A 12,828-nucleotide genomic window follows, 5' to 3' on the forward strand; every position below is an offset into this window, starting at 1 on the left:
TGTTTAGTTAGTTTTAGTCTTTCAGAACCAGTAATCAAAGTCCAAATAATTGATCTCACATAACTTAACCAAGAAATTATTATTGAACTATTAGAAACCTCAAGACCTCTTTAAACAAACAAAATTTAATTTCAGAAGCAAATTGCATTACTTGATTTTATCTTTAGACAACAATTTTTCAAATAAATACCAAACTTGCTTCTTGATTGTAGAGGGGGTTTTGATCTACAGATTAAAATTAACAGTCTAGAAATTAGATATTTTGGGCTCAAATTCTCATATTTCATTCTTGCTTCTAAAATTCTATCCCTACTTTGCAAAAAAAAAAAAAAAAATTAAAAAAATTGCTTTCTAATTTCAATGTAGAACAAAGAAAATACACATGTAATATAATACCCAACCAAATTAGCTGAATTCTAAACTTCGCTTAGATGGGTACTCAAGAAAACTACACATTGGTATAAACACTTTCAAGAGCACAAAAATTTTCCATGCATCCAGCACTTGAGAATTTCCCTGTGATAATGGAAGTTTCCATCAAGGGCCATGCTCCCACTTTCTTATTAGATTACAAAAATGTGTCACTTAGTTCAGTTCATTACAGCAATCATCATTGGCCTTTTTCTCGAAAGCTTTGACCACTTACTCATGGATACCCAATTATGTCGCTGAAGAGCCTTCATTTTGTCTATTGCTCTTCATCAATCTCCAAACTAAAAAATTTCCTAAAAAATCATACTTTATTTTTATTCAGGATTTGGTTAACTGGTGTCCCAGGACTAGTTTTATAGTAAAACTAAAATTAATTTCGGAGAATGCATTAGATGTAAGTGTGTGCATACACATAATAAGTTAACTGTAATTTAGGTGTAGTAATGGACGTTTGCTGCGACATGCATTATAAAAATCCATTCCTTTATTCCTCGAACAATTATCATAGACACTAAAATTATCAAAAACAACTTAATAACTTAATGAAAAAAGACACCAAAAGGAAAGAAAGACTGAAATCTCCATGTTGGGATATATTGTATTGTTACTCTTTTAAATAAAACCAACGGATACTCTAGTCTCACTTCAACTAAGGCCTCCAAGAAAACAAAAGAATAGAGAGCCTTTCCCTTTCACGACCTCCAGAATGGAGCAGGAAGGAGAAGGAAGGAGACATCAGAAGCAGCCAAATTCTCAGACAGCCTTTCCCTTTCACTCTTTCGTCTTTTGTCGGCGTGGTACTCCCAATTCTCCTATAATCCTTTCTCTTCGGGCCCCTCACCAACCTTTTCCTTTTCCTTTTTCCTGTCTAGTCACAGAACCCAGCTGCTCCAGTACTCCAACCCTTAACCTTGTCCAACTCTTTAACTGTAGCTTCGTTTGGAAGTTGGGGTTTTTGACAGAAAAGAAAGGGAAGGAAGTGGTTTTCCTTCGTTTGTAGTTTGTAGTAAGAAAGAAAAAAAAGAAAATGGGAGGATTTAGAGGAATGAAATGTAATACTTCGGTAACCAAAACTTTTCCTCCCAAATTGAATGGAAATGGAAGGAAACTTTAAGGAAGCTTGTCAAATTGTTTTAAAATACCTATTTTATCCTTAAAAAGATCTTCAACAAATATTTAATGACTTCTATATTCAAAATCATTCAATTAATTTTTAAAACTCTCAACAACATAACAGTGTCTTCCCTTTTCTTCTCTTCTAACTTGAGTTTTCCTTTTTTTTCATTTCTATCCTAAACTCCCAAACTAAGCCCTAGTATTAAGGAACTTTAGACGGAAACATTTTCGGAATCATTTGGTTAAATATGTTTTTAATTATTTTTATTCTAAATTAATCATACAATAAAAAATGGTACAATATAAATTTTAAAATCTTTATTAAATATATTTCTATATCATCTTTTTATTTAATATATATCGCATTACAAAACGCATGACAAGAATTTTTTTTTTAACAACCACAATCCAAACAGAAATATAACGAAATTCCAAGTAATCTAATATTGAAAAAAGTCAACTCCTATGAGAATTTTATTTGCTTTTGTTTTAAATTAAGAGGCACGAATAATTCGATTGGCAACTTTTGGGTATATTGACCAATCCATAAGACTTCTACCCTTAACTAATTTAGCTTATACTATACATCCGACTTGAAGAAGTTATTTTTAATGATAATATATTTTCTTTTTAAGCAATGAGAATAATAAAGAAATTCTCACTTACCAAAAAAAATGACAGTAAAATCTTATAGACCTCATACTTTTAAACCATTTATTCCTTGACTAATCACTACTTAATCAATATAGGTTGATTTGGATAGAGTATTATTTGAAATATTATTTTGAATACTTATTATAGAGTATTTTTTGTGATGTGATGTATGTGAGATAAAAAGATAAGTTAAAAAATATGTTTATGATACAAGTGAAATATTATTAGAGATAATTTGCCATCCAAACAAACCCAGTGATGTCACATCATATACTAGTATTTCTACTCCGAGTTACTTAACTAAGAAAACTCGCTGAAACTATTGCACTAGAAGCAATTTACACTTTTTTAACTGAGACTTAATACAGTAAGACATCCGGTTCACACAACTAACAATACACACACATTATTCAAAAAGGAATGGGGTGGATACTGTTGGATTTGATGTAATTGGTATGATTATTATATTCTTTTTAAAAAACTCAACGTACGTTCATAAACATGATATTATATTTATATATTGAATTAGTAAAATATGTGCATATAATTAATACACGTAATTCATGTAAAATATGCAACAAGGGCGCAATCCCATCAAAAACCTCAACTTTGCCTGTCCTAAATCCATTTTTATATGGTACACAGCTTGAGAGCTTTGATGGAAATGTACATGTTACATGCATAAGCCAATCTTTTCTTCTTTTTTACATAATAAATCTCTTTATATATGAAAAAAAAAAAAAAACAGGATCTGCTTGTATGATGAAATAATTTGCGTGAACCTTTAGCTCCTTCAACCTGTGAATATTAGACAGAGCCCTCCTCAACCCCTAGCCACCTTTCTTTATAGGACTCAACAAACCACGAAGAAAAACAAAGCGACAAAACAAACCTGCTTTTAGCCCTCTCCTTTCATTTCCCTCTTCTCGTTCAACTAGTAAAACCTTCTTAGCTCTCAGCACCCCTTTTAGCTTTCTCCTCAACCCCTTCACTTTTTGCCCAAAACCAAAAAGCATTAGAAGCAAGGGAAAAAAAATCCATCTCACTTGCATTATTACTAGTATTATGAAGGTCCAATGCACAAAGAAACGTCGACGTTTCACCTTTTCGTTATCTTTCTTGGTTATCTTCCCTGCACTATTTTCCACCTTTGATGTTTGTTCCGCTGGCTTGCTCTCCCAGCCGGCTCAGCCATTAAAGCCGGGAGACTATTCATCTTCGAACACAGTCCCCGCATTTCCCGTTCAAACGCAGGCCCAAACTTGCCGGCTTGACCTCTCAGACGAGCTTTTCGGCGGAGTCAGTGCAGCTTGTGGGCGTGACCTAGACAGAAGCCGATGCTGCCCAGTACTGGCAGCGTGGCTGTTCGCTGCTCATGCTCGCTCGGCTTTGCAGGTCAGCTCAGCTGCTCCTCCGACCAGCTCCGACCTGCCCATGATGCCGGACGACTCGCAGAAGTGTGTGAACTCGCTGCAGAGCTCCTTGCTCAGCCGCAACATCCATATTCCTCAGCCTAATGGCTCTTGCGACCCCGTTTTGTGCTTTTGTGGGATTCGCCTTCATCAGATCACTTCCTTGAGTTGTCCAGCCGCGTTTAATCTGACGGGCTCCCGGAATGCGACGCCGACGGCCGCGGTCAAGAATTTGGAGAAGAATTGTCACAACTCTTCTTATGCTGGTTGTACCAAGTGTCTTGGTGCGCTCCAAAAGGTTAGTTTCGTAATTTCACTCGCTAATCGTTCATTTTGTTCTTATCCTATCTTATTGTATTGAAAAGAGTCTTTGGCCATTATTATTATTTATTAGTTCTCTCATTAGAGTATAATGGTGAGAACAATTGTCCTATATTGTACTTTCACTTATAATAATTGTTTCTTATTCTTCCTTTGGTCTCCTTTTGAAGTTAATGATATAATGGCTGCATAATCATCATTACTTTGACTACTCATTTCATATTTGGGGAAAAAACAAAAGAAAAATTGCTTTCCATCCCTAAAAATTTACTCAATTTCAAGGACTTAACGTTCCGTTTGAATTAGAGTAGAGTTTTTGAGATATTTAAGAATAGTAGAGTTTTTAGAATATATTTTGAGATATTTTTTAAATATTAAAAAAAATTTAGACAACTTTTTAGATTATTTTTTAGAAATTAGTATTTGAAAATTTAATTTTTGGAAAACTGATGGATCCAAACAGATATATTTTGTCTATAATGCGCTCATCTATTTTTAGTGAGAGCATTTTCCACATTCTTCTTTTTTCATCATTATTTGATTAAATCATTTTCAATCAATTGTCATTTTTTTGATGCTAAATAAACACATATTTTTCTCTCCCTTAGGGGAGGGAGAAAGATATAATCCCTATTCAAGCATCACTTTTGACTTCCAAAAATTTATTCAAAGCATCTATCGATTTATTATTGTTATTATTGTTTGAAGCATATCTATCCATTGATTTTAATCTTTGTTACTTTAAGCTTGTTATTTGACAATGCTTCAAAACCAAAAAACAAAACAAAAAGCTTGTTATTTGACAAGCTTTATAAACGAAATCTCTAAATGGCCCTTGAATATATTGCTTATTTGTAGTTAAACGGTGAGGTTAAAAACGGAACTCAAAAGATGGACGTGGAAGACGGGGACCGAGCAAGCAAAATGTTAAGCAGGGATTGCCAGCTCATGGGGCTGACGTGGCTGCTAGCTCGGAACAAAACGGCATACATACCCACCGTTTCGGCAGTATTGCGGGCAGTTATGTACAGTGCTCATCCTCCTCATGATGCTAAATGCAGCCCCGACCAAGAAAACATGCCCTTAGCCGTCGATTCGCTGCAGTTTGAGCAATCAGAGGCGTCATCTTCGCCGTCCATTTCCACTACTTCTTGGTCAATCAATATTCTTCTGTTTCCGATTTTACCCTTAATCATTATTGGATCTCTATTCGTGTGAAAAAACAGGAACTTTTTGGAAAGGAAAAAAAAAAAAAAAACCGGCTGCCTTTGTTTTTTAGCCTGTGACGGGTTGTCGGGTGGATTCACGTGAAGCTAGTTGACAAATTGTGTGGGATGGAGGGGGCATTCTTGTCTTTTTGTACCACTGTAAATTTTTTAGGTCACTTTCACAGATTTGTACTTTTTGACATGCAGTACGAGGACAAGATCTTACTTTTACTGCGGAGAGTGACCTTACATTTAGTCTAGGTTTTGATGTTTATTAGGTCATTTTATGGTAGCTTTTTTTTAATTTATTGAATTACTCCTATTTACAATTTTATGTTTTTCTTGATTATTTTGGACCCATTTTACTGAGGTGAAAGAAGATGTAATTTTGCTGCTTTTATTATTGTTGAACTACCTCCCTTATTTTTTAAAGGTCAAACTACCGATATATGTTGTCAAAATAATTTTGAAGATTAATTTGACCAAGATAAAAGGCATAAGATGTCGAAGTATAATGGCAACCATTTCAAGAATTTGACACTAAGATGAGGCCGCCTTGTGAGTCTGCAAAATCAAATTGTAATTGTATATTGGAACGGCGATTAGTAATAATTCTTTCTTAATCTGGTAAGTAGTAAAATGAACAAACCCTATTTTTTTAACAAGATTATAGCTCAATAATATTACAAGTAAATCTAGAAATGGTGGGTAGGACGCACACTAGCATATGCCCATATAATCAGATGCAACTCACGCGTATAGTAAAACTTGAATTCAAAAAATCTAATTCTTGAGAATTCAACCTTAATTGTTTTATCACTAATTCGAGAACGTAAATACCGAACCCTCACTCTATTTGTTTGTCTTAATGAGAAAATGTCACCATAATCCAAATTGGGTGTCTAATGACATCTCTCCGGACCAAAGCCCATTGGTGGAGATGCAAAGCCTTTGTAGTTTTTTTTTTTTTTTGGGGGTATTGTGGAACATTTGGATACTAAAACAAGAAATTGATTTGTGTCTTGGTGAGTAACGTTAAACATTTAATCATAACAAGTAGGAGGAAAAAGATATAAAATATAGTTATGATCAAGTGAATTAAGCGATAAAGACAAAGAGAAAGATGCGCGGATGAAGTTAATCTTAAGGCACATACTATTCGTTTTTTGAAATTTGAAGTTGATGTTTCGCTCAGTATAAGGGTGCAAATGAGTCGAAATGAGTTGAGTTTTAACCTAATCAATCCGAGCCTCAACTTAGTTTTATGAAATTCAAACTCGAATTCGAGTTCGACGAGTTCAAAATATAAAAATCAAGCTCGATTTCGAACTCGAGTTCGAGTTTAAAAAAATAAATTTTTTAAAAATGAATAAAATAATACTTTTTTAATAAATAATAAAATATTAGGAATATATATATAATTTTATTATTAAAACAACAATTAATATATATATATATATATATATATAATCAAGTCGATTTGCAAGTTAACAAACTGAATATTTTTTAGTTCAAGGTCGAGCTGGAGTTTAACTTGCTCGAACTAGCTCAGTATAACAATGCTACAAGTAAAATTATATGGTACATTTGCCGCTTGGTTTTTGAATGGGGCAGATTGTCGCAGTAACAATTAACAACGCGGATTTTCAAACATCGATAAGAAAACAAAAAGCTTTTCAACTTTTTGGGTACACTCGAAACTCGAAGAAGGGTAATTCCCCAGGACTGAGTATGTTGGTCGTATAGTTTTTTTGTAGGTGATTATATTGGACACATAAAAGCATCGAACTTAACATTATTGTTTATAATTCAGATCTTAAACCTTTAAAATTGGATCAAATAATTAAATAATTTTTTCTCTATAAAATAGTAATCCTTCACACGTAATTTGGGGAGAGAATCTCGGTTGGATGTTTGTCGCCATATTGCATGTTTAGCATCTTGTGTTTTCTTTTGCTTTGGTCGTTTTTGTGGCAAATCCATCTACTGTAATTGAAACTAGTGGCTGACCCAACCATTATATTGATGTACTTGAAAAAAAGATGAGGATTATTGGGAGTTAATTAAGATTAACAAAACCTCCAAAAAAAAAATTCAACTGCTTTATCTCTAAATGCAACTGTCACAAACTTTATATTGAAGGCTATTTTTGGGATTTAAAAGGTGATAACTGAGTTGTTTTATTTACATAGTAAAATGAAAATCAGAATAATAGATCAAATAAGATCCGTTTGGTCTACAAAACAAAAGTTTGGTGATTTTTTAATTATTTCAAAAAGAAAGAAATGTACCATTTGGTCTATAAACAGTTAGAATCAGTGGCAAAAATTTCGCAACGAATCTTCTGTCCCACAATCTGTGCCACTCCCTGTCCCACTTTTTATTATATTGCTATTTCTCCTACATAAACATCATGTTTTAGTTCTTTTTTGTTTCCTTAAGATCCAATAATTATTAATTCAGTAATACACAAAATTTATTAAACTCAAAAAAATCAAAATGCATAAAAAATGAGGTTTTTTATAAATTTTCTACTGTATTTTTTAATTTTCTATTATATATTACTTTTTTGAAGCGATTGTATTTATTTTTTACTGAATTAATAGTTATTAAATCTTAAGGAAACAAAAAAGAACTAAAACATGGTGTTTATATAGGAGAAATAGCAATATAATAAAAAGTGGGACAGAGAGTGGCACAGAGTGTGGGACAGAAGATCCGTTGCGCAAAAATTTCAGCAAGCAGTTACAAATATCTTTCAGCCATTCTTGAGAAACACAAGGATATCAATTGTCTAATGCAAAGTTTTGACTGAACAGCTGATCAAAAAAACAACCAAGAACATAAAAGTGCGAACAGGGTGTGAAAGCAAAAGACCCTGCTCTGTAAGCCTTAAGATTTCTTGGAGTCATATTTTTCCCCAACTATCTAAGGAGCTTATGTATAAATTGATTGCTATGGCAATAAAATTCACCTTACATCAAAGGAGAAACAATACTAGGAATGGCTCACCCTATTATACCTAACTGAGGAGCAGATTGTAGGAAAAACTGAAAAACTATTAGTGACAATGCTCTCACCAGCCTTTGCCTATGAGCCATAACCAATCAAGAGTAACCCCTGCAGATATACCTCCTAGGAGAAACAATACCAGTATATTTCCCAAGGCATTCTGTTCTGGTCCCTGCAAAAATCAGATTGCCAAAAGTTCTATAAGAATACTGTGCGGATGCTAGGAAGATTAGTTAAATAAATATGTTAAATCCAAACATGCCTTGTATCCCTTTGGGGCAGAAGTAAGGACACACACTGTAAGGTAGCCATTACTTAACCCCAGAAAAGAGGTAAGCGTTATCATCCAGCCCTGATCACCATACTTAGCTGTGAAATAGAAGGCAGGAATGAGCAAGAATCTAGAGAGAATTGCTGTTGTAAGTCCCCGGCGCGATTCCAGCTTTATGCGTTTCCAAAGAGGTATACATCTACCTATGAGATCCCAGACATTATACATTGCAATCAAGACAAGGCATACCTGGAATGACATATTTCACAAAGTCCTCAGTTTGGTCTAGATAACAACAGAAGTTCACAGACGAAAAATACAAGACAGTTGCAACAGCTCTGTTCCACGTTCATGAGTGAGAAAGCACCAAAAAAAAAAAAAAAAAAAACCAAGCAGCTGTGGTCAAGCAGACTTACCAGCTTCCCAAGCTGTGCGATCCAGTATCCTCGGATAAAAATCCAGGGAATATAGAGAGTGTTAGAACGTATATCAGAAACATATCTAATGCATAATCAATGTTCTGAACTAGTAGTTGTTTGTTGCTCAATCTTTCGGGCTGTTTAGGATCTTGACCAACCTGAAATGGTGATAAAGAAGATTGATAAAGTCACTACCGAGATCTTGAATTCACTAATACATTAAAAGAGCTATACTTGTTCAGGCTGCCTATGAATTCCGCCTGCAGCAAGGTCAGCAGAAACAGTTTTTGATCCCTCTGAGGCTGCCTTAGAACGATAGTACTTCACGATTGGTAGCTTGGGGAAGACAAATGCGTAAAGAAGGACACAGAGAAGCTCAAAGAATGTTGAAACAGCAAAGAATAGAACTGCAGTTATTTGTCAACTGTAGGCTTGATTATATGAACAAAATAACACAATCAGAAAAGACTAACCGCAGAAAAGGGAAATCATAACTTACTGGCTCCCTTTCGCAGGCCATCCTTGGAATTTTCAAATGCCGCTTTGGTAATCAACCTCAAAGCGGATGTTAGTGCGCCTGATGCAGCTAACCCTGCCAGAAAAGACTAAAGCAATCAAATTAAAGAATGTCATACAAAGATTCCAGAAGAAAGAACTATTCAGATACAGCAGAACACGAGAAAAGAGAACTAACCTGAATGAACTCTGGTAGCATGAATGAGAGATCTCCAACCATTCCACCCTGAACATGAGCATCAGCGATTCCAAAAGCACCGCTGACAACACAAATTCCAATAAATGTTCCAATTCCACCCCTTCCAGATGTGGCTAAATCCAGCTATTGGAGCAATTGAACGTAAAAATCAAATTAATCTCAAATACTGTTGATATGCTGTATAATGGATAATGGGGGAACTGGAAATAACTGAAACCAGTAAATGTCTTCTACTAAAAGACACATTTTTTTTTCCAAGAGCTATGGTGAAATTATGTATATGATACAAGTAAGTGCACTTGCCTAAAAATTACATTCTTTCACGTATAATGTAAAGCTTAACATTAAATCCAACAGAATGAATAGAAAGAGAATAATACTTACAACGAGTACTAAAAGCGTGCTGACAAAGAAAAGACTGTATCCAAAAAGATTTCTCTTTCTTGTATTGATCTTTGCCTCATTGTATGCTAGCACTGCCAGGGTTCCTAGTGCAAATGGCTGATATACAAGAGTAAGAACCCTTGAGGGATGGTAACTCTGCAGAGAAGAAAACATTCACTTGGTCAACTACAAATGCTCATGCCTCCAATGAGTACAACCACAAACCGTGCCATCTGACAACTGGGGTTATGAGACCCATGTTTGATTTTCCTAATTGAAGTTGGAATCTGATTGCTGTCTTATTAATATGGATTATTCCAAGAATGGCATGAAAACATTAAAAGACTAGGAATAACTTGTTTCTCTGAAGACCTTTGAGTGAATAAGTTGGGGTTTGCTGCTTTAGGTATTGTCCATCATTCACAAGGTAATATTGTCTTGCATTTGTTTGTGCTAACAACTGATATTACAGTTTAGGTCTGCATAATGTTTAGTCCACATGGTATGCTACTTCTGCATTCTTAATAGAGATACCTTTCTTTATGAAATGTTTCTCTTAAAATGCTGGTTGAAAAACATTACGACATGAACTAGCTTTTGAGGAAAATCAAAAGATATCTGATTAATAACTGAAGAAAAGCAGAGTAGAACACAAAGCCAGTATCTTACTTTCAGTCGAGGATTGGAAAGAGTAAAGAAGTTTAGTTGGTGCTGTCACTATGTCAAACAATGAATGAAAATTAACCATACAACACCGAGAAATTAAAGCAAAACTCATGGATTATGATTGACAAACTTTTAAGCCGACAAGGCAGTAAAATTAGCAGTTTCATGAGGTGTTTATTGTTGTAACAGAACATGGCAAAATCCAAGACAAGGTAATTCCATTAAACATCCAAAGATACATATGATTGGATCAATTTCAGGGATTCAATTAGTGAAAAGCCTTCCTTAAAGAACAAAAACTTTTGCACTATAATGAAGTAGGCAAAATGTCAATGTTTTTTTCCAGGAATGATCTGGCTATAGGGTACTCCGATTGAGGAAGAAGCTAATATTGCGATCAGGAGAATGCCCTTTATACATGTAATTCTAAAAGATAGAAACATCTACAAAAATAAGTATCAATTAAGGAAAAGCTTCAAGTCGGGCTAGAAATCAACATTGACAACCAACAGATTCTTCAATGACATATGCGATTACCGGAAATAAGTAGACATAATAATCCTCTATTGTCAGCATACTATTCCAAGAAAACAAGCAGCCATTTCCAAGAAGCCAACAGACTGCCATTGCAGCAAATTTTCCCTGCCAAAGGGAGAAAAAGAAATTAACATGTGAAATAAAATATTAATAGGACATTGAAAATCAAGAGTATTACCAACAGACCTCAAGCCTAACTGGACCACCTCCACTTCCATTATCTGTATCCATTTCTGCTGAGCACCCTCAGAAAGCTCCTTGAAAGTTATATGCTACGTAAACCTAAAGAAGCAATTCATAACAGAAAAACGACATGAATTCTGCAAAACCCCTAAAAGCAGTTCATGCTGTGATGACAGTAACATTAGAATGTTCTGATACAGACAAAAAGATGGAAAAACAATTGAACTCTTCAGTTATTTTGGAGCAATGGTGAAGAAAATAGCTACCCTTATTCTGTTTTTATTCAATCCAGCATGGAATTAGGATAAGAAAAGCAACAAACCAAAATAAAACTTTGACGCAAGAATTTCATGCTATCTCATCGTTCAACAAGAAGAGTTATCATATACACTCAAAACCCAAAATTGAGAGAGTAAAAGAAACTAAAAGATCAGTCCGACGGTACCCTTTGGCGCAGCAGGGGAAATAAGGGAGAGGAGAAATTGAGGGGGAATTGAGCAAACCTTGTGTGATATGAATGAATGGAGAGACGTGTTGGACTATTGCAGGATTCGCAGGACCGTTTATATACATGAGCCGCGAGATTCTTGTGTGGAATCGTTGATACTATGGGAAGAAACCACAGAAGTCATACTTCGAGGAATCTTGGGCTAGAACTAGAAGTGGTGCATGTCTTAAGGATTCCTTAGTTTCCAGTTTTTGGGAGGATACTGATGGCCATGGTGTGAAGACGAATTATGTTATTCATGTTAGGGTCATATTGTTTCCAAATTATGGATTTCAGAATAAGTTGAGTTATGTCCAATTCAAATCGATTGAGTCGAATAATTCTTACCACATTTGGCGTAAATTCATATAGTTTTGATATAATTGTGAAATTTACACCAACTTAATTGTACGAGTTGACAAATTTAAATTTATACTCAAATTATTTGAGTTTACACGAAAAATTATAAAAGTTACATCAATCAATTTAAACTAGACAGAATTCAACTTACGAGACCAAATCTTGAATTATCAGATAATTGAAAGAGAAAGGCTAGGTATATACTCGTTCATCCAATCTACACTGTGTACAAGTTTTTATATTAATTGTACAAGTTATCACTGAATTCTTTTATTTTTTCTTTTATCATATGACAGGTCGTCAATGAGTGGGTGTGGATTTGGAATGAAAGGTGTGGATTTAGCCCATGTTATCACATCACTCGGCACAAAAAACTCTAATTAATTGGAAATATCAAATTTTGTAAGTCCAATGCTCCTTATGTACCGACTACAATACATAGTTACAATTGTCATGAATTGACGTAAAATATGGTATAAAATAAGCTCATTTAAGCACATAATTAGTACGATTCGATAAGGAGAGATTAGCTTGGTTTTGTTACTTCTCCTTTTTTAGTACAGTATGTCTAATTAATGGGTGCACAATGAATGCTCGTTAAAATTTACTTTAGATATTAGATTTTGGAAAAGGTATGATTAATTAAAAATC

The 12,828-nt window shown here is 34.4% G+C and overlaps 1 protein-coding gene and 1 pseudogene across 1 annotated transcript; one reads left to right on the forward strand and one right to left on the reverse strand.

Moving 5' to 3' along the window:
- Positions 1–3,201: 3,201 nt before the first annotated feature.
- LOC113771745 (uncharacterized GPI-anchored protein At4g28100-like) lies at positions 3,202–5,153 on the forward strand. Its single transcript, XM_027316310.1, has 2 exons — positions 3,202–3,912; positions 4,794–5,153. Exons 1-2 carry the CDS (start codon positions 3,268–3,270, stop codon positions 5,151–5,153), a joined length of 1,005 nt encoding a protein of 334 aa, XP_027172111.1. The 5' UTR covers positions 3,202–3,267.
- A 3,066-nt stretch (positions 5,154–8,219) lies between these two features.
- Positions 8,220–12,036, reverse strand: LOC113772020 (annotated as a pseudogene).
- Between the last annotated feature and the right edge of the window lie 792 nt (positions 12,037–12,828).

Source organism: Coffea eugenioides, chromosome 5 (assembly GCF_003713205.1).
Source record: "Coffea eugenioides isolate CCC68of chromosome 5, Ceug_1.0, whole genome shotgun sequence".
In the NCBI taxonomy this organism is placed as follows: domain Eukaryota; kingdom Viridiplantae; phylum Streptophyta; class Magnoliopsida; order Gentianales; family Rubiaceae; genus Coffea; species Coffea eugenioides.

Coding starts and splice junctions, on each gene's coding strand:
- LOC113771745 (XM_027316310.1), top strand. CDS start 3,268: ATGAAGGTCCAATGCACAAAGAAACGTCGACGTTTCACCTTTTCGTTA. Junction 3,913..4,793: donor GTCTTGGTGCGCTCCAAAAG/GTTAGTTTCGTA, acceptor GCTTATTTGTAG/TTAAACGGTGAGGTTAAAAA.